The 21,646-nt window shown below is 55.5% G+C and overlaps 1 protein-coding gene across 2 annotated transcripts in view; it reads right to left on the bottom strand.

The window, feature by feature from the left end:
- The window catches only part of LRIG1 (leucine rich repeats and immunoglobulin like domains 1), a 110,823-nt gene that overhangs the window by 12,144 nt on the left and 77,033 nt on the right, over positions 1–21,646 (bottom strand). For both annotated transcript variants that reach the window (XM_077858128.1, XM_077858129.1), the window contains exons 6-12: positions 19,807–19,950; positions 16,879–17,022; positions 14,672–14,815; positions 12,545–12,625; positions 7,294–7,365; positions 6,399–6,470; positions 2,177–2,340 (exon numbers count right to left, since the gene is read on the bottom strand). In XM_077858128.1, the coding sequence (XP_077714254.1) occupies positions 2,177–2,340; positions 6,399–6,470; positions 7,294–7,365; positions 12,545–12,625; positions 14,672–14,815; positions 16,879–17,022; positions 19,807–19,950 (821 nt within the window). The remainder of the gene's footprint in view (positions 1–2,176; positions 2,341–6,398; positions 6,471–7,293; positions 7,366–12,544; positions 12,626–14,671; positions 14,816–16,878; positions 17,023–19,806; positions 19,951–21,646) is intronic.

Below are 21,646 nucleotides of genomic sequence, written 5' to 3'. Positions count from 1 at the left end.
ACACAGGTGATTGTTATGTATGTTCATGGTACATCATCACAGTAAATATCCAAACATTTTCATGCCCTCCAAAAAGAGACTCCCTACCTTTTAACTACCATCCCTTCTCCCTCCACCCTAAACCACCAGTAATCACCAACCTACCTACCACCCACCCCTGCAGCAGTCCCTAAATGGGGACCTATTCTAGACACTGCATTCACTCCTTCTGGACTTGCCATATGGAAGGAATCATAGAGGGTATGGTCTTTTGTGGTGGCTTCTTTCACTTTACATATTTCAAGGTTCATCTATGTATGAACGATTCCTTTTTATGGCCTAATAATACTCCAGGACGTGGCTATACCGTATTTTATTTACTCATCAAGTGATGAGCATTTGGATTATTTCCACTCTTCGGCTATTCTGAACAATGCTGCCACGAGCATTTGTGTCCAAGTTTTATGCAGACATATTTTTGTTTCTCCTGGGTACACAGCTAGGAGCAGGTTATCCCAACTATGTTTAATTGAGAAACTTCCAAGTTGTGTTCCAAGGGGGCTGCACCATTCTGCATTCCCACCCGCAGTGGAGGAGGGTTCAATTTCCCACCATCCTCACCAATACTTGTTATCTGACTTTTTGATGCTAGCAGTGCACATGAGTGTGAAGTGGTAATTTTTCCATTTTATAAAAAAGGAGGGGGAAGACTCCCACACAGCTTAAAACTCTGATCTCCTGCCAGGTGTTTTTCACGATTCCCATTTAGAGCCGGTGACTGTTTTGGTGGTGAGCCTGAGCTACGATGTGGAGGCGGGGCTAGGGAGCAGAGGGCTGCTGGATCCCGGAACATGCCAGGGCCACAGGCCAGAGGCAGGGCAAGGCAGGGCCAAGTCCCACCCTGGCTTATCCAAAGGGGCAGATGATGCCCTGTGACAGGAAAAGGGAGGAAGGCACAGAAAGCTCCATTGCAGGAAGGTTGGTTAACAGTTTGATGGACAAGGCCCAGCTCCCTGGTGAACAGTGGATTGCACAATCATTTTGTCCTAGGGAACGGGAGCTAGATGCAATTTTACATTCTGCACAGAGGTCCCAACAGACTGATCAGTACAGAAGTTCATTTTGGAGGGCTGTACCTCACTGGGTGTTCTTAAGGCTTCTTGCTGGACTGGATTAGCACAGGAGGGCAAGCCTATGTATAGAAATGGTGGTGGACGGAGGTGTAAAGAGGGGGCAGCTGTACTCAGACTTCAGCAGGCGCATCAACTAACGCTCTGCCCCAGAAGCAGGATGGAGAAGTGGACTGCAGGGGTCCCCACCCTGCTGGGGGAGCTCCTGGTGAGGATCATCACACCCAAGGCACACCCCATACAGACTGGGCGGGGGACAAAAGTCAGGTGGACTCACGCCTGCACAGGAGTTCTGATCCCACCTGCTTAGTGGGGATCACCTTCTGATCTCACCCTCACTCCTGCTTAGAAACCAGGAACCGCTCAGAATTCATCTCCTTCTCTGACCACGTCTCATCGATCAAGAGGCAGTGCCTTTCGGCTGGAGTGTGGTGTGTGTGCGCGTGCACAGTCTCCAGCCGGTCGGCATCTTCTGTGCTCTTTGCAACCAAACCTGGGATTCTGATCACCCCTGGTCACAAAGATGGCAAGACCCATGCTCCAACGGTCAGAAGGGAGAAAGAGCGTAAAGCTACGAGTGCAGATTTCAGTGGTTTGGAGGAACAGCAAGAGTGCAAGTCAACAACAAGGAATTATTTTTACTACAGTAACTGTTCTCCTGAGACTTGTTCTTCCTGTGTTTAACCTTTCATTCTTGGGGCTGGAAAGAAACACACATTAAAACCCCAGCCTCATACACTGAGTAAATTCACAGCTCAACCTGGGCTCTAGAGCCGTCTTGAGACAACACAACTTTCTTCCAGTAACTGATTATTCTGATTTGTAACTGAACCAACACAGGCTCCCTTCTGATTAAATGCACATACTCCAAGAACCACATAATGAGGCGTCTCTACAGTAAATACTATGTGTGGTTTCAGTGGGAAATAAATCGCATCCAGGAGCTGATTGGTAACCAGGAATTGGGGTTTACTCTGATCACAGCAGTCACTCCCATAATGAGAGGTTCTTCCTGGCCTCACTGCCCTTCATGAAAAAAAAAAAAAAAATCACGAAGACAATCTTACCACACACGAAACTCTCCGGCGACACGGAGAAGATGCTCTGGCCCTTCAGCGACTCTGGGTGCGCGCAGGTGGCCGTCACGAAGGCCTGCAGCGTCCTGCTCAGTAACCACGGCGGCAGCCACTTCAGCTGGCAGTCACACAGGAAGCTGTCACTGCTAATACGGCTGAAAGCAAAACAAAAGGGACATCTGAGGTGGGACCTCAGGAAAGGGATATTCCCTCAGTCCCCTCTGATGACCGTCTGTTGTTAACACCAGCAATCCAGAAAGGGAGATTTTTCTCCCAAGTTCCTCTCCAGTGACCTAGGGCAGGACATACCATCTACTTGGAGATTTTCATGATGTGCATCTCTGGCTCGGACGTTAGAGGGGGAACCCAAGACCTGGCCTTTCTACCAAGCTCCCAGGTGACACGGACACCACGGCCTTAATGCCCCATGGCGTACCCCACCCCCGGAGTTCACACGTGTTCAATGCCAGGCACTCCCTGCTCTAATCTGCCCGGGGGGGGGGGGGGGCACCAGCTCACCTCGTGCAGCCGCTGCCCATCTGACGGGGTGAGGAGCAGTCCCCTCTCTACTCCCCGCCCCCCCACTCCTGACCAGCTATTGGGGCTTCTAAACCCCATCTGAAACTGTGATCTAAATTCTGAAACAAGTTCCGAGGAGGGCTCTTTTTCTATATTGCTGTCGGGTTTTTATTTGGCAAAGGTGAAGGTTTCCTTACTTCCAAAACGTAAGCCTCGCCGGCGGTTGCCTGCCTGCGTGTTTACGTCTACGCCAGGGCGATTCAGGAGGCAGCAGAAGTCGGGCCGCCCCCTGAACAGTGCTTGCTGGCTGATTACCGCTGCCCAGGGAGCATGAGAGTGCACAACTCTGGTTTTGTGAGGCTCCAACCAAAACAGAGAATATTTTCTTTTTCATTTCTCAGCAACTGAGGATAAGCTTTTTAAACAGAAATCGGAATCGCCATCTCAGCGGACATTCCTTCCCGAGGAGTCACAAGAAGACAAGTCAACCGGAGAGTCTAGCTGCCTGTTCCTGGAAGACTCGAGGCCGGAGCCGGAGCTGGAGCTGGAGCGGAGGAAGCCCGGCGCCCCTGTAAGGAGCAGCCGCCTGCACGGCCACAGAGGGGGCGCACGCCTGTCCCGAGCAGGTCCACAGCATCACGTGAACCTCCTCTCCTCCCTCCGCCCCACCCCACGGTCCTCACGTGTCAACAGGCCACCAAACAGGCCGGCTTTCTGTCTTCCTCTATCCGAGCAGAGAACTGTCAAGTTAGTAAGCGACAAGGGGGAGTGCAGTGCAAGCCTGGAACCGCTGCAAGCTCAAGTCAGGGACACCTCCTCTTCCGGCCCCTTCCTCCCGGCTCCCAGGTGAGCCATCTGATACTAAAATACTTTTGGAAGGTGCTTTCTCAAAGACTGAAATAATTGATCTCAGAGCCACTCTAACTGGGATGTTTGGCCACATCTGACCTTTACATCAGCATCAGCTTTTTCTTTTTAACGAGTTCTACATTTGTCCTTGCTGGGCAGGGAGCCCTGCGCTCCGAGGTGTCGCCCGAGGGCTGTTCCACCGTGGAGTGGTGCGGGGCCGGGAGGGCTCCCACAGCCAGCCCTGGGGTAGCTGCAGGCCCGGCTCCCCAAACGGGCGCCTGCCACAGGGGGGCTGGCGGGGAGACCCCACGTCCACGCCGCCCGGAGAAGGGCTCTCCCGCTGTCAGCAGCGCCGTCACAGGCTCCCCATCACACAGGCACGGGGCACGACTGCCCCCTTCTGTGTCACCAGCAGGAAGGCCTGAGTCAGTCTCGAGGAAGCCACTGGGCTGTGGCTGTGAGAGCTGAGGCACTTATGTGGGGGACAGGGACCTATTTCATTTGAGCCCCAGGAACATAGCAAGGAAAGCAAGTCTGGCATCTATCACTGATCAGAAGCGCGTGTGGGAAGAGTTACAGCCCACACCACGTCGTGCCGGCCTGGCTTGCTTCAGGTTTCCTACCTTCTCCACGGGGAAGCCCGCCCCACACAGAGGAGACGAGGCCTCGGAAGAGAGTGGGTAGTCGGGGCGGAGAGAAAACTTTCCTAAAGAGCAAGGCAGGACCCACAAACGGGGCCTTCTGGGTGGCTCAGTTGTTAATTCAGGTGTCTGACTTTTGACTTCAGCTCAGTCATGATCTCAGGGTCACGAGACAGAGCCTGGTGTCGGGCTCTGTGCTGAGTGTGGAACCTGCTTGAGATTCTCTCTCTTTCCTCTGCCCTTCCCCCCAGCTCTCATAAGCATGCGTGCTGGTTCTCTCTCTTGAAAAAAGACAAAGGACTAACAAGATAGATGAAGAACAAGTCCAGCCACACAGTAAGGACCCCCAGACCTCCCCTACACACACACACACACACACACACTCAGAGAGAGGCAGAGACACAGGGAGAGGGAGGAGCAGGCTCCATGCAGGGAGCCTGACATGGGACTCGATCCCAGGTCTCCAGAATCACACCCTGGGCCGAAGGCAGGCGCTAAACCGCTGAGCCACCCAGGGATCCCCCACACACTGCTTTAAAGACAAAGGTGAGGTTGGAAGACGGGACTGGGAACTGCCCGCAACCCCAAGGCTTTGCAGATTTCCACTACTCTTCCTTCTTGTCTGCTGCCAACAGGCACAGCTTTCCTCAACTCCCGCCTCCAGCCGTCCCATCACTGTGCTGGCTTACGGTGCATTTTCATGATTCCAGCTCAAAGTGTGTTTCTAATCATCGCTTGTGGAAATTTACCCAGAGCATGACTAAGTGCACAGTACAACCTGCCTTGATCAGATGGCGGAAGAAAATGACCAAGTGGAATTAACCATTTCTCCCATCAGAGGACTGGGCCCAGGGCCAGCCACAGCAGGGCACATGCAGCGAGCAGTGGGAAACCCAGGCAGGGGCTGAGGCTGAGCCTCCAGAACCACACTGGAGCATATTTTGGCGGGGGGGGGTGTGGGGTAGTCCTAAGCACCTGGAAGGGGCCAGTTCTTCCCAACTAGGAAAGCATCTCAGGAAACCTCAATTTTCAGGGAGGCCAGAAGGAAAATCTCCATGTCCTTCCCTTTTTCTCTCAGAATACCCTCTTCCCATTTAATCAGATTACTTCCAATGTTATATTTGAAAAATTGCAAAGAAAAGTTGAAAGAAGTACACGTGAACACTCACCATCTAAGATCCTGACCCTTCTAAGAAAGAGCAGCTACTCAACAGCTACATAAATGCCATAAAGCAGGTGCCAAAAGGCGTCCCGTCCCCTCACTTATCTGGAGGAATGTCACCCAGGGCCTGCTTTCATCTTAAAGTATGGGAACTCCGCCTTCCTGCTTCCCCATTTCTCCCTGGGGCCCACCAGGAGTGGCTCGAGAATGAGGATGAGGTCAGGACACAAAGACAGCCATCCTCTGGCATCCACCCTTCTGTCAACTCTTCTAAGAGCCAAAAGCCCAATATTTCGGAAACTAATACCACAGCTAGACTTTTTTGGTTGCAGAATCAGATTAACGTATAGGAAGAAGAAAGGAAGCACGGGTGTTGCCACCTAAATACCCAGACGAGCTCCTTGGCCAGAGCCCAGGGCACAGGCAAGCTCTTCCAACCCTTGTTACCCAAGGGCCCGTGGTGAACGTCTATGGCGGCAGCACCACCACCTACGGCGGCTACCTGTAACCGTCCCACACATCCTCTCTGCCTCGCTCATCGGCCAGCACACTCATTCTAGAAGCCCTTCTCAATACAGCTGCTCCATTTTACGCAAATCTAAATGAGGAAAATTTGCCCTCGACATCGTTAAAGGAATGATTATACATTTTCTAGAAGAGAATTCATTCCATGTCACTTAGAGCCATGGTTAGTAAACTATGGCCTGCAGGCCCGGTTTTCGTGAATAAGAATTTACTGGCACACAGCCACGTCCATCCATTTGTGTATTATTTATGGCGGCTCTCTGTGACAACAGTGCAGTTGCCGTGACAGGAGCCCTGTGGCCCACAAAGCTGAAAATACTATGTGACCCTTTAGGAAAAGGTGTGCTGACCCTAACCCAGAATAAGCCTCCATGGGGCACTTTTTTTAAGGACAACCTACCCACAAATACAAACGGCCCCATCGGGCATATGAACTGAGGCATCACGGAATAAAGGCAATTCTAGCTCTGAATTCTCCGCTCAGGTTAGCCAGGGCCATGGAGTCCCAGGTACTTACAGCTCCTTGAGATTCTTCATCTTCACAAAGGCATCAGACTGGACAGATCTGATCGCATTCTCTCCAAGGTTCCTGCAAAAGAACAGTCTTTACTTATGCAGACAAACCCTGGGCCCCCTTCAAGTCAGCCATGTGTGGAGCTGAGAGGCTCAGGAACTTTCAGGGTAGTCCCGGTTTCACCTGTGTGCCAGAGATACGAGCCAGACCCCGCGTCCCAAGTCCACTCTACGTGGCTGGGACAAGCACGTAGGACAACCTCGGAGGCACGCCAGCCTGGGGCAGCATCAAAGCTGGCTTGAGACCCGCTCAGCAAGTCAGCAGGCAAAACCTTTCCGAACAGAATTCAGGTTGAACTGGACTCCCAAACAAAACAGATGAAGAATCAGGTACTAGGGGCATCTGCCCTCGATGGTGACAATATCTGCCACTCTGCGAGCTGGCTCCATCCTCTTCCTCCCGGGCGCCCGGAGGCGGCCACAGCAGGAGAAACCCTCCTGGCCAAGCCCCCCATGTGCTCGGCCCGGTGAAGCTGCTGCAGCAGGGCAGTCAGCCTGGGCCGGGCCAGATCGCCTGCACCGAGGTGAGGAGCCTGGGGTCTGTGGAGGAGCCAGGGCCATGGTGAGGCAGGGCAGGAGCGGGGAGGAGGAGGTATTTATCCAAACAGCAGCCACATTAATTAGGAGCTCACCAACTGGCCATATGTTCTGTAACTGTTCCTGGCATGGGCAACATAAAGGCCAAAGTTGAAGCTGACTTATAATGAGAAGGAAGCAGCTGGCGTTTCCAAATAGGCTGTTTCTCAGTTTACAAAGATGTGATTAAATTGCTAGCAGACTTCCCCGGCAGCCGCATTTGGCAGGCCTGTGGGTCAGGGAAGGTCTGGCGAGATACTCACAGGTGCTCCAAGCCTTCCAGCCCCGAGAAGGCTCTCTTAGCCACGGACTTGATCTTGTTTCCAAACAGAGTGCTGCCATTTCCAAACATCCAGAGACAGGGAAAACCCAAAAAAAACAAAAATGGAGGGGGAGAGACAAGGGAGGAATGGGAGAAAGAGAACACACAATTAGGGCACTGCCATCTGATAAGACTGTCCTGTGAGGGGCAGGTAGAAATCTGACCTGCACTCAGATTACGGGTCTGAAGTGTGCAGGCCTTCCCCCTTTCTGAAATAAAATACTTTTATCTTTATTCGAATTTAACAGCGATGACAGGTTGCAATTGCACACACCATCTCACCTGAAAAGGCTCCTTGCGGTGTTCAGTGGAAACCCCCTCAACCAGCCCGGGCTGTCTCTGTGGACCACCCATGGGGCTTCATGGGAAAGAGGGGACTGATCGCCGTTCCAGGGAACAGCAGCGGAGTCGTGGAACGGAATGCAAAGGCAGGGTGACCTACCACCCATGCTGAAAACTGGGGATTAAAGGTTCCCAAAGGAGGCAAAAAGAGGGCAGGAAAATGCTCTTTGCATCCGAGACGCACCCTGGTAGCCAGGATGTGGCCACAGTGAGCTGCGCCTCTGCCTGTGGGAAGGCCCCTAGGGGGTGCAGGGCGGGCCTGCAAGAGCCTTTCGGTAGCAAGAGCCCAGATGCCCAGATGCGTTGCTGCTGCTGTTGAGCGCAGATTTTAAATGATGCCCGAGGTTCATTAAATCCCAGACAGGTCGTCAAAGGTCAACCTCCAAGGTTATCAGATACCTGTACCCCCGGACTGCCCACCCATGAGAAGGGGCCCCTACTTCCAGGCAATTCCAACCACAAGCTCCACAGGAAACTACCCAGAGTTTTCCCAGGACCCAAAACCTGGCCCCTTGCAACACACACGGAGCAAAGGAATGCTGGTTCTGCTGCTGGGCTACGTGGTCCGAAGGAAAGCCTGTTTGGGGGGGTGAGGGGCACCCTCCTCACCGGCAGACACTCTGGGGATAGCCCAGCGGGCATTCCCTCCACCTCCTGCAGGCGCACCCCAACGCCACGCCGACAGATTCGCGGGCTCTGCACCCTGACGCCCAGTGCCATCATCTAAAGGGCTCCTAGGAACGGGGGCCGCTGCGGAGCCCGAGGCCCAGCTCCGGGAGGGGAGGCAGGCGGCCCTCGAGGAGCCCCGGTGCCGTCTGGGAGCCCACCGACCACCAGAGATCTCCGCCGAGCCCAGGGCCACCTTCCAGGGCGGCCGGGCGGGAGCTGCCACACGGGCCCTGAGCTGCGGCCGACGGCTCGGGGCTCCTGGGGTCCCCCGGGCAAGCGCAGGGGGACCCTGGGACGACGGGGCTGCCCGCGGACAGGCCCGGCCGGCACCACAAGCCACAGGAGGCGCGTCCCCCGCCCTGCGCTCGGGGGCACTTGCAGGGGGGCAGCCGGGTCCCCCCATTCACTAGAGCAGGCTCCTCCCCTCAGGGCCTCCCCGGGAGCAGCCAACCAGCGGCTCTGAGCTCAGCCTTGCGCCTCCGCCTCTGGGAGGCCGGCGGGGCCTGAAGGCCGGGGACCCCTCTGACTTCTCTTGTTCTCGGACGCGGCCTGTGTGAACGTGAAAACGACCTCCTCCTAAGAGTTTCCACGCGTTCTCTCCAGCTGACGCTTTTATTCTAAAACAAATAACCCGAGCGCGCAGAAATCCGGTGGCCACACTGACGGACGTTCCCTAACCACAAAGCTAGCCCGGGACCAAACCCGAGCATCTGCGAGAGCCTGCCGACTTCCCCCTTCCTCGGATCCCCCGGGCCGGGTCACTGTGCTCCAGGTCCTAGTAAAACCTATTAACTGTTTAGGGAAATCTCCTGTAAACTAGATCCAGGAAAAAAGCTGTGCTTTATTTCCTCCGTAACGTATTAGTCACGCTGACCTCTTTTACAGTGAGGGCAGACTGTTATTTCTAATGGTAACAATAGCAATAAAACAAATTCTCAATTATGTGGGGGTTAATCATCCTGCTGGTGGATTAAAATACCCCCTTCCGTTCTCCAGGCGGACATCTGGGGTCGCGGCTCAAGCAGGCAGGCTGGGTCGGCTCCAGCCAAGAGTGGGGCTGCGGGGAGAAAGGAAGGCCCGGTCCATGGGCTGGGGGAGGCTCGTTCTGTCCTCACGACTGTGGGCGGCTGAACCTCGCCTGCACCTGATCTGGGGCTCCCAGAGAGAGGCCCCACAAGTCAGCCATCCACCGTCTTCTGCATCTCTGACTGCTCCCAAAGGCCTTTCAGGTCTTGCTAACAGCCCTACGGATGCCAGGCGGGTGCTAAGGTGGTGCTTGTACTGACCCGAGGAGCCGTGCCCTGTTGACCCCACTCCCCTACCCCTCCTCTGCCTGTGACAGTGAATAGCCCCCTGCAGGCCCTGCCATCCTCCGTGAAGACATGAGGACAGCACCTACCAGGCCCGCGCCGCCTCACTGGCATCAGGAGGCCTCGTGGCAAGATCCAATTCTTCGTTTCTCCCATCACTCCCCTTTGCACACTCCCTGCCCCACCCCAGGGAGTGCCATGGAGAGAGCTGGAACCATGGGGCAGCCACTCGCCTGACCCTCCCATACACAAGTGACTAACCACTCCCCTCTGCTCCTACTTGTGCTCCAGAAAGCCTCCTTCCCGCCTCCCGTACCATGACCCTGTGCAGACCCCCAGGAAGTGTTCCACCAACATTATGAGTGGGGCCATGCGGTGAGGTGACAGGTGAGCGAAATCATCACAGGTCAACTGGGCAAGCTCGCCAGAGCGGGTAACCTTCTCGCCCTGCCAGGAAGCTCAGACCGAAGAACTATCCAGTCCAGCTGTATTCCGCAAGTGGAAACATGAAGGGCAGGGCTGCGGCCAGCACATCTGCACAGAGGGAAGCCTTTTATGGCCCTGCTGCTCCCTTGTTCCTTCCTTGGAAAGGACTTTAATTTCGGTCTGACCTGCACGGCAGGAAGGACCCCAGGTCCTTGAATAACTGAGTGAAGGCAGGAACATCTCCGGTCCCATCCTCAATCCCCAAACACCTTCCTGCACGTGCTTCAAGGGCAAGCCCGCACCCGGTCGGAGGGACCCAGCGCCGACCGCAGCCCCACAGGATGAGGGAATCTGTGGCGTGACGGCCCTAGAGAGGCAGCCCTTCTCTGCTCACACTCCCGACCCCAACGCCCCACCACCAGGCCGCTCACACGGCGCAGCGCGGGGTCACGGCTGGGAGCTTCCAGGCGGTGCTTGGAGGGGACCAAAGGGAGGAGAGTCCAGCACTGGCCCCTTCCTTCCCTCGTCCATTAAGGGTTTCCTCGGCACCTTCTCACACCCCAGGGAGTGGCTTTTAACCAGAGCTGGGCCCCAGGAGCAAGGGAAAGCGTATGCTTTCCTTCTTTCCCCCTTTAACGGAGAAGATTCCACACACCGCCACAGGCAGTTGGAGCGTCACAAACGCCACCTGTGCCCGTTACACAGCTGCACCCATCGCCCAGTGGTGCCAGTCTTCTCTCACCTCTGGAGCGTCCCCCCGCCCAGCCCGGCTGGCGGAACAGGAATCCAGGTCACAGGCATCATGCCATTTTGTTTTTCCATCCAAGAGGAGGAGGATTTTTTTTTTCTTTTGCAACATAACCACGAGACCATCCCATCTCAATAAGTGCATATATTTAATCATATTAAGCAATTCCTGTCCCCATGTCCCCCAACTGTGTGCTTCCTGCCTTTATTCTGAAACATGAACAGAACCTCCGGCCCCAAGACTCTGATGAGTGGGGCTGGGTGGGAGGAGGCTGGAGATGGCATGTTTCACCAAGGTCCCCGGGCTCTCGGGACCAGGTCAGCGTGGAAGGCGCTGCCCTCAGGGAGCCCGTGTCAAACAGCACAAGGCAAGTGAGGCACACGGGCTAGGACTTGAGGTAGAACTGCTGAACCTGGTCCAGCGGGTGAAGAATGACAAAACATGGGAACACATAGCAGTGACGGGGAGAGGCAACACCAGGCTCCAGGCGCAGGCTGCACTCCACAGAACCAGAAGCCCCAGCATCCCTGGGGCCACCTGCCCTCACGTGCAAGAGCCTCTGGGAAGCCCTGCTGCAGGTCCCACTGGGGGGACAGACCCCACAGAGGTCCCAGTGGCGCTACCCCCCCCATGCCCTCTCCCACACCTGTCACTGAGGGCCCAGCCAGGCAGGCCCAGGGCAGTGAGGCCCGTGTCCTCGGCTCTCGTGGCACCACCTCTGTGCCGTCCTGGCTCTTCCCAGGCTTGCTAGGTCAAGGGGCCAGGAGCCGGGGAGGAGGGGGCACTTTTTTAGGGGAAGGAAAAGGAAGGCAGACCTTTGGTCACTCTGTCAGACGCTCACACTCTGCTAGGCTCACTGTCCCCGAGCAGGCTGGGGGTGATGCAGTGGGGACTGCCTCTGCCATCTGCCCGGACCCTCCCTCCGACTTGGTAGTCAGTGGTCACAGCCACTCCTGTTCCCACTCCTGGAGGCTCCTTGGGGGCTGGTGACGCACGGAGGGAAAGCAGGCGGGACGAGGGAGAGCAGCGCGAGCTCTGGAGCTGGACCGGCCGGCGCCGACCCTCCCCGCCGTGCGGTCTGCGGCAACATCCTTTCACCTGCCTTTCCTCGGCCACGACGTGGGCGCACGATAGAGCGCGCTCGTGAGGTTGTCAGATACGACACACGTACACACACGCCCTGCGGAATGAGTAACAAATTCTAGGGGCTTAAATACAGAAACCTTGACTAAACTGTGGTGCTGTCATATTAGCCCATGGTAACGGCTGTTCCTCTTTAACGTTACGACTGACAACAAAAGTATGGACCAGACGTTCCAAACCACTAACGGTACCTGGCTTTAGAATTTCACACACTTTCTAGCAGTTGGAAGAGGGCAAGATTTCCTCGTGCAAAGCAAGACAAAAAATATTTAGTTGTTTTCACGTCAGTCACAAGTTCAGCAAGAGAGGAAACCCAACAGGCCTCCCAACACCAGGTCTCAGCCGCAGGGAAACCAGCGCCCGGGGCAGTGGGAGACGGCGGGCCAGGGAGAGGCCGGGACGCCTCGGTGCTCTTGTTCAGACTTTTCTTCCCAGACAAAAGATCAGTGCGAGCGGCCCTGCTCCAGCTGGGCCCAGGACACAGGAGGCAGGGAGAGCCTCAGAACCGTGGTGCACCAGCTCCGCAGAAGCCACGGCGGTGCCGAGATACTCACAGCTTGCTCAGACTGTCGAGCCCCGTAAAAGCGCCGCTGGTGTCCTCTATTGTGCCCGAAATCTCGTTATGGTCCAGATCCCTGGGGAGGAGACAGAAAGGCGGCTCACCATCCAGCCCGAGTTCTCCACTCTCTTTAACATCAAGTGGGAAAACAGACGGACGCCCAGTGTGCGTCCTGGAAGCCCCAAACCGGTGTGTATTCTAGATGCCCAGCTGTAACGTACGGTCAACCCAAGAGCAAGCGCTGAGCTTCGAGAAGCCTGTTCCACACACCCCGTCGAGAGGCTGGCCGCCTCAGCCTTCCCACAAAGCTGCCATGTGCCTCAAGCACGCAGCTCCCCAGCTCTGTGGCTGCTCCCCACGTGCGGAGGGTCAGGCCCCGGGGCGGGAAAAGGGTGCAGACAGCACATGGGGAAACCACCTCCGCCCCTCCGCCCGCCCCACAGCAGGCATCTGCCCACGGGCACTGAGACTGAGCCAGAAAGGCTCTTTAAGGTTCCTGTCTGCCCTCACACCAACCAGAGTCCCTCTCCCAGACTTGACTAAGAGGCCACCGAAGGCACACGGAGGAAGGAGATGGCGGAGACAGAGGCCCCGGCACAGGGTCCTCCCCGGGGCCACTCGGTGCTGGCAAGTGGGTTTGGAGGCCAGAGTCGCCCCCCTCGCGGGGCCTGCACAGCCGCTGACTCGGAGCCAGGGACGACATCTGGGCGCTGAGTCAGACTTGTGACCCACTTGCCAGGGCTGGCGGACTTCTCGGCCCAGTCTCCTCCAACAATGCAGATCACAAGGCGGATGACTCAGCTTCCTCCCCCAGCTCGCGGGGCAGATCACAGCGGCAGGCGAGGCCCCCACCTGGTGACCAGGCCCCCACCCTGCCCCACCAGAGGCTGCCTCAATGTCCCCCACGGTTCTCTGGTGCCTACGCCTTCCTCTCCTGCACTCTTGCCCACGACACAGGCAAGGAACAAAAAGGGATGCTGCTCCGGGCCCCCAAGAGGCCTTCCAGAGCAATCAGCACTGCCAGGAGGGAGGGGAGCTCCACTGGAGAAGTGCAGTGCTCGCTCTGACCTTTATCTTAGAGCAGAAAGCTCGAAGCGCCGAGATTCTGCTGCTGGAAGGGATCCCTCCTTTCAACGGGTTTCTCCCTATTATCTTCAAAATGAAAGCCTGGGACCCACGGCTGCCGCTCTGTGGGCCTGTCTCCCTGCTCCTCGCTCTGGCTGCCAGAGCTTTTCTCTTCTTTCTGGCTCAATCTGAATGTTGCTGGCCTTGTTATTCGGGCCTCGCAAACGCTCAAAGGCTGGCTGACCTCGGCTTTAATAGCCTGGCATCCGGGCTCTTTCACACTCCTGACAATGGCCCAGCACTGAAGCCTGCTCTGGCCTCTGTGCCAGGTGCAAGTGCACAGCCTTCCTGTCACACTGGAGCAGGCCCTCTGTGCAGCGGGGCATGTCGGGCAGGAGGCTTCGTATCCCACTCTGTCTGGTGGAAATCACCCACCCTTCTCTGGGGGCTTCATGCCCATGGCTGCCTGGAAGTTCTCTGGAGCCAAAAAAAGAAAAATTGTAGCTCCCAGAAAAGCATCCTGAAGCAACTTCTGGCAACCCCACGTCATAAGGAACTGAAAAGAAAAGGACGTTATGGCCTCTCTTTTGTTAAATAACCCTACTGAAGCTCAAGGACAGAAATAGGATTTCCCATTACATCCCTTGAAATGGGGCCTCCTGGACACAGAGCGTGCCGAAGGTGCAGGGGGAAGATTCAAGATGAGACAGCCTGAGTGCTGGCTGTGGTTCCGGGGGGATGCTCCCAACCGTGGGACCCTAGCATCCCGCCAAGGGCACGGCAGGAATTACTGCTCTGCGAATGGCAGGTTTCAGAGCCACTGTCACCCTCTGGGCACCACCCATGGGGACTGAGAGGCATTTTTCTGCTCAACTGGTTCTTTTTTCAGTTGAAGCTCTGAAAAAAGTGTGATGCTCTGCACACATAGGTCAGCTCTGGATCGGATTCTGACACGAAAGCAATGAGGAGGGAATTCAGGGCGGCAGCTGGCTGACTCTGTTCGGCCTTCTGAGCCAGGGACCCCTGCATTCTGTCCACCCCGCCGTGAAGGACGTACAGGACACGCAGGTTTTTGAGTCCCTTGAAGGCGCCTTCTGCGATGTGGCTGATGGAGTTGTGGCTGAGGCGCAGGATGCTCAAGCTACTCAGGTCGGCCAGGCTCTCCTCGTCCAGCCGGGTGAGATTATTGAAGGACAAGACCCTGGGGAAGAGAAGCAAACGTCACTGTCACGTAACACGGACGCGCCCTGCCGTCTCCTGAACACCGAGCCACGTTCAGCAGGGTCTCGGTGGGACAACAGGATGCTGGCAGGCTCGCGGGGATCCCCCCCAGAGGGCCTGTGCAGCTGGAAACCCACCAGGGCCCCACACCCGCAGAGTTTGGCTCCTGGAATATTTGTGTAGATCACGGAGACCGGAAGGTGTGTTGAGCTGCGAAGATGACACAAGGTCATACAACACAGGAACCGTCAAGCTCCAATCAATCCCTCACGCCGGGTCCGTGGGGGGTCCTGACTCAGGCTATCAGGGACCTCTCACGAAGGGGCCTGAGACCCTGGCCCGGACCCAGCGGGCTCAGACAGGGAGCAAGGAAGCCCTCTCAGACTCCCGACACCGGCCAGCAGAGGGCACCACTAGCCACTGCATGGAACCAGCCTTCCTCCCAGAAACTCCTGCCTGGGGGCGGGGGGGGGGGGGGGGGGGGGGGGGGGGCCAGGGTCCCCTCTCCTGCCCGCACCCCAGCGGGCCTCCTGGGACCTCCTCCCACGATGCCCCACACATCTTCCCTGAGCATCCGAATCAAACCTTCCTCCCGGCATGCCTCCTGCACACGGCCCTGGGTTGGTTACTTGGCCTATCCTTCATCTTTGAAAAATGGAAAATCTGGGCTGGGCCAGGGGGAAGCAAAATAAATTTGGAGAAGATCAAGGAGTTTTTAAAGGCTGCAGAGAGTAACATTATTTCCCTCCTGGAGAAATAAGTCATGGTGTCTGTCTGTCGGGAAGACCTGGCAAGTGATTAAAAATACCTCCTCACCTGCCACGACAGAATTAAGTTTATAGGAGGGGCCGGAAATGCTGGAAAGCAATCCTAAATCTGGCTCTGAGGCTACTGGATGTCTGGCAAACTGATAGGCGGTTGAGGCATTTCTGTGACCTTCTCTGCCCCTTGTCATGGGGATGGAGGACAGCTCATGTTGCTCTACCTGCCAGAGGGGCACAGGGGACACACCTTCACTGCTGCCTCCAAACCAGGGCCACGCACAGCCTTCAGCCAGTCAGAGCTCGGCTCCTCACTCAGCAACTGGCCTGGCCCAGGCACGGTGGACTCAGGAGGCTCCTCTCGCCTCCTCACGGCTCTCAGGCCTGGACAACAACCAACCAGGAGTCCTGGGGCCTCCCTGTTGGGGCCACAGCCTGAACCGAGAGCTGGTCAGAAGCAAGGATCTGCTTGCTTCCTCCAAAAGCACCACCCAACTCCCGCACAGGGGTCAGACACAGGCATGACCACCGGGCACCTGCAGTGCCACTTCCATCGTCAGGGACCCACTGGCACAGCGGAAGGCCCAGGCCCTCCTGCCAGGAGCTGGGACGTCACTGGTGGTCTCGGGGATGTCCATGGCTCAGGATTCCCAGTCCCTGCCCACAGCCTGGTCTGGAGGTGTCTGGAAGGAAGGATGGGCCACACGCCGTCCAGGGAGGAGTATGTGCACATGCGCCTCGGCACGGGCCCCTGCCACCCAGCCACAGGGCTGCAGAGCAGGGACAGAGAAGGAGCCAAGGGCCCGGACGACTTGTCTAATGGAAGGAGGGTGGACGCTCTGAGGATGACATGCAATTCTCCCACTATCAGGGTGTCACCATCTCTCAGGGCCAGGGCCCAATAAGCCCTGTCACTAGAGGAGCACATGTCACTGGGCGTGCCCACTAATGTACAAGAGGCTTCCCTTCTAGAACAGAGCACTCTACCTCAGAAACTCTCCAAGGCCAACCCTGGAGCTCCAGCTAATCTGAATGCAGGGGTGTGGAGAGGCCATCAGGAGGGAGTCCAGCTCAAAGCACTGAGGTCCCACTCAGGGCTCGGCTGGCGGAGCTGTGTCCCCCGTCCCAACCCGACACAGGCCATAGGCCTGCCCGCCCCTGAGTGCCTGAGCTTCCCAAGCCGCTGTGGACCCACCGGACTTAGAGCTTTCCCACCCCAGCAGGGTCACCCACGAGCAGAGTCCCCGAGTGTCTCCACACACAGCAAAGGCGGGACACTTACAGCTCATGCAGCTTCGGGCAGAAGCTCCAGCCTTCACGGTTAATGCGAGCGATGGAGTTGCTGCTGAGGTGGAGCTGGTGCAGGGCCGAGAGGCCGTAGAGCCAACCCCTGTTCACCTCCACCAGGCTGTTGTACTCCAGGTGCCTGCAACGACAGCGCACAGGGTGAGGGCGGGCCCGCCGGTGGTCTGCTCTCATGTGCACACCCATCACGTCCTCGGGTCACACACTAGTGGGCACTGAGGATCTGACAACAGCGCAGACGAGGATCGTGGGGTCTGGGGGGGTGCAGGGGGGCATCTATGTGTGTGTGTGTGGGTCAGACATTGGGGAAGACAGGCAAACCCAACAGATGGCAGTGAGCGCCCAGGCTGACTCGGGAGTTCGGAGGGCGAGGGGACACTTCCTTGAGGTGACCTTTCTTAGCCGAGTACAAGTGAACCAGGCACACAAATGGGCAGAGGGGTTCCAAGCACAGGGCACAGCAGATGGCCGAGCCCATGAAAGGAAGAGAAAGGAGAGAGAACGGGGGTACTTTTTATCTCCCCCCCTTAGAGATCAGAAAACTGGGGCTGGGAGAAGGTAGGTAACTTGCGTAAGATTCATTCCCTAGCTCTGCAAGCTGTGAGGGGCCAGATTTCAAACCCAGGCCTGGCTAACCACATGTAGGCTCTGGACCCTGGCATCTAGAGACACGCCTTAGCTCTGGGGTCGGACTACTTGGATTTAAATCCCAGTTCTGCTACTTTACTGGCCGAACAGGGTTGAAACATCTGTAAGATGGAGTGACCCCAGGGTAGCAACTTTGCAAGGCTGTTAGGAGAAGCAAACAGGACGATGCCATGCTAGAATTTCTGCACGGCGCTGAGGACTTCACTCCCACCAAGAGGCTCCGGTGAGGACACCTTACCCTGCTTCTCGACCCTGCACAGCCCAGCCCAGGATGACCCCACTGCACTAGCTTCTTGAATAAAAGTTACTAATTCATATGTTGCCCCACGTTCAGTATTATAAGGCTTTCGGGCAACCAGGATTTCTTTTTATCTGTCTCACTTTTTGCCGCTGCTCAAAAGGTGAGCACTCCGTTTATAAATAACCTCGCGGGCACCTCCTCACCCTCGACATGTATGTATTTGCTCAACCTAAAAACCAAATGCCATGTGCGGACTCCATTTTCTTCTCAGAACTCTCTTTAAATCTCAGCACACCACCTCCTGGATTTCAAAGTTTAGAACAAGTTTTTAGGAGGTCACGAAAAAGTGCTTTTGAATAGATAGAAACAGACGAGTGGCCAAGCCAAGGACCAGGAAGAAAGGGAGAAGCAAGACCGCAGTGCTAATGCTGATGCCCTCACCTCGCAGAGTGTGGGTGGGTGTGGGGGTGGGTAGGAATAGGGGGTCATCAGAGACACTTTTGATAATGAGCACAGCGCAGAGCTGATGAAACGGGATGTAGAGTTTTTGTTTTCTGTCTCCGTTGCAAAGATAACAAAAGACATGAACGTAACTTGCAGTCTGGAAGGGAGGGTGTGTGTATGCACGCATGTGTGCATGTGTGCATGTGCATGCGTGTGCATGGCAGGTTCCTGAGCAAGTTACATCATTAACCATAACACATCTCCAGTTGATCAACAAGACGGGGGAAGTAAACCAACAAGGCAGGGTCCCTGGTGGGCTCAGTCAGTGAAGCCTGTGACTCTTGATCTTGGGGTCATGACTTTGAGACCCACATTGGGTGCAGAGATTATTTTTTTCTCAAGATTTTATTTATTTGGGCAGCCTGGGTGGCTCAGCAGTTTAGCTCCGCCTTCAGCCCAGGGCCTGATTCTGGAGACCCGGGATCGAGTCCCCCTTCTGGCTCCCAGCATGGAGCCTGCTTCTCCCTCTGCTTGTGCCTCTGCCTCTCTCTCTCTCATGAATAAATAAAATATAAAAAATTTATTTATTTGTTCATGAGAGGCAGAGACACAGGCAGAGAGAGAAGCAGGCTTATTGTGGGGGAGCCTGATGTGGGACTTGATCCCAGGACCCCAGGATCACGACCTGAGCCAAAGGCAGACGCTCAACCACTGAGCCAACCATTTGCCCCAGTGTAAAGATTACTTAAAAATAAAATCTCAAAAAAGAAAAAAAGAAAAACCAACCAGGAAAGGGCTACAAGAGACTGCCCTTCACGAGAACCAGGGGAAAGAAAGAATAGGGAGCAAGGGGCCACAGGCACTTTTCTGTACCCTCTGATTTTACTCAGTTATGAGGGTACATGTTACTGCCCATTGAAAAGAAACTAATTTAAATGTTTAAAAATGGAAGATCAGTAACTGCCTTTTCTGCCCCTCTCTGTTTTACGTGACTTGCAGGCAAGCAAGCTCTGCGGCCGTACACATCTGGCTGGAAAAAGTGCTCCCTTGATAACAGTGGAACACCTGCATCGAGTGGCTTGATTAGCTCACTAAACATAAGTAAATCTCCAGGGTGAACTAGATGTTTTGGGGCCCACCTGCACATCTAGACGGTCATATCCAAAACAGGGAGACAGGGAACTTCCTGTAGCACGTGGGAGAGGGGAGGGTGCAGGAGGAGGCCCACTCTGCACCCCACTGCTCGCTGAGGACTTGGCAAGGGGACAGAAGCCCAAGCACAATGGCTCCTTCTACCTTTACCAACCTGCTTCCCTGACCAAACCCACCAAAACTCTCCCCCCGCCGCCCCGAGATTTTCCTAACCTCTGAGGAAAATACCCTTAGATTGGGCAAAGTCACCAAAGCTACTAAGCTGTGCCCAGCCTCCTGAGACCCAAAGCGCAGGGGGCCAGGTGCGGCTAGAGTCCTAAATGATCCCTGCAAGGCAGTGTGGGCTGAGGCTGAATGAGCACACGCAGGTCCGCAGTGCCTGTACCCGGGGCCCTGCCCGGAACCCAACACCACACTTACAGCACGTGTATCCTGGACAGTCCCCAGAAGGCCCCATCCGTGAGCTTGCTGATGTTGTTTCGCTGGAGCTTTAGCACCTCCAAACTGTCAAGTCCCTGGAATGTCAGGCCCTCGATGACCCGAATCCGATTCCTATTCAGGTCCCTGAAGGGATGAAGATAGCAGGTTCAGAGGCCTCGCTACATGTACCCCACCCACAACTGTTCCCATGCAGGCCCAGCTGGGTTTCTGAGCCAGCAAAGAAAATTGGGGTGAGGCTGTCCTGGCGAAGCCCAAATGGACCGCGGGGGTCCCCATGTGTCTTAAGCTGCTCTTGCCTGCCACGCAGGCAGTGATGCTAAGCCATGGCTCGTGAACAAAGGAGGGCGCAGCGTTCCCCAGAAGCCAGCCCCACCAGGCCTCCAAATGACCAAATGCTCCATTTCCTCCCCAGACATCCAGGACCCTGCAGTGAGGAGGTGGGTGTGACTCAGGATGGGAACATCTTAGGTGAGGTGTCTCTTAGCTCAGCAAGAGCAATCCATACCAGATGACTCGACCTGGGAAAAACCTAACCACTGGATAGCAAATGGCAATGACTTTCCCACTGGAGGCATGAGCCGGGGTCTCTACAGATGGAGAGGAGTTGGTGAATGTGGGAGAGGAGGGGATGAAGCACATCCATCTGGCGTCCAACTCCACATGACAAAACCACAGTTCACCAAAAAATTTCAGGAAGCTGGGTGGGCTGGATCCATTAGTAACACTAGGGGAAGAGGGGGGAACATAGGGCTAACCAGAAAGCCCTTGGTTTTCCCCAAATACTTCTTTGGTGTCTCATCATGACTCTGCTCCTTCACACAACCTTCTGAGCATCAAGAGACCTTCTCCAGAGCTGAAGAGACCAGAGATCTCCCACATGGGTGTGAGTGTGTGTGTGTGTGTGTGTCAGAGAGTGTGAATGAGTGTCTGTGTGTGACAGCACGTGTGTGAGCGAGTGAAGCACAGGTGTGATGGTGCTGGGGGTGGGCGCCCCGTCTTGGTGCTGAACCTGGCTCTGAACAATTGTTCTGTTTAGACCCAATCTCCGACACTGGCTTGTTTTCCTGAGATACTCTTCTGATATAAAAAGGACATAAGAAAACGAAAAAATTGTGCCATCCTAGGAGTGCACTCAGCTTTGGAAATCAAAAAACTAAACAAATCCTTTCTTAAGAAGCGGCACCTGGGTGGCTCAGCGGTTGAACATCTGCCTTTGGCTCAGGTCATGATCCCGAGGTCCTGGGATCGAGTCCCACATTGGGCTCCCCTCAGTGAGCCTGCTTCTCCCTCTGCCTCTGTCTCTCTCTATGTCTCTCATGAATGAATAATAAATAAAAATAAACAAACAAAAAAGCAAAACAATAACTACCTTATAAGATTTAGCAAGTGAGGACAATGGCCCGCCTCTTGCTCACTACCTCTGGCTACACTAACTTCATCTCAGACTGCTCAGAAAGTGCTGGATACCACAGCGTCTACAGTAGAGATTTTACGGAACTTTAGAGAAAAAACACACACGCGGAAACCCCGAAGATAAATACCCCAATCCACACAGCCTAAGCATCAGCCAGGATCAGCTAAGCAGCAGGATTCCTCATCTCATTTTGGAAAGTGCCCATGAGGACAAGCATGTATATCCTCAGTGGATCTCGATTCCTCCACAACCTGAGGCAGCCCACAGGCACCAGACCCAGCTTCTAATTTGTTTTTATGAGGTGTCACCGTAGGGCCATTAATGATAGTTTACACAGGGCCTGGCCGAGGAGGAGTGAGGAAGGGGTTGCATGTGCAACGAGGGCCATGGGGAAATCTGGCCTCC

This window comes from Canis aureus, chromosome 19 (assembly GCF_053574225.1).
Source record: "Canis aureus isolate CA01 chromosome 19, VMU_Caureus_v.1.0, whole genome shotgun sequence".
Lineage (NCBI taxonomy): Eukaryota > Metazoa > Chordata > Mammalia > Carnivora > Canidae > Canis > Canis aureus.
The sequence above is the reverse complement of the archived record's forward strand: the minus strand, read 5'-3'. Positions and strand labels throughout refer to the sequence as shown.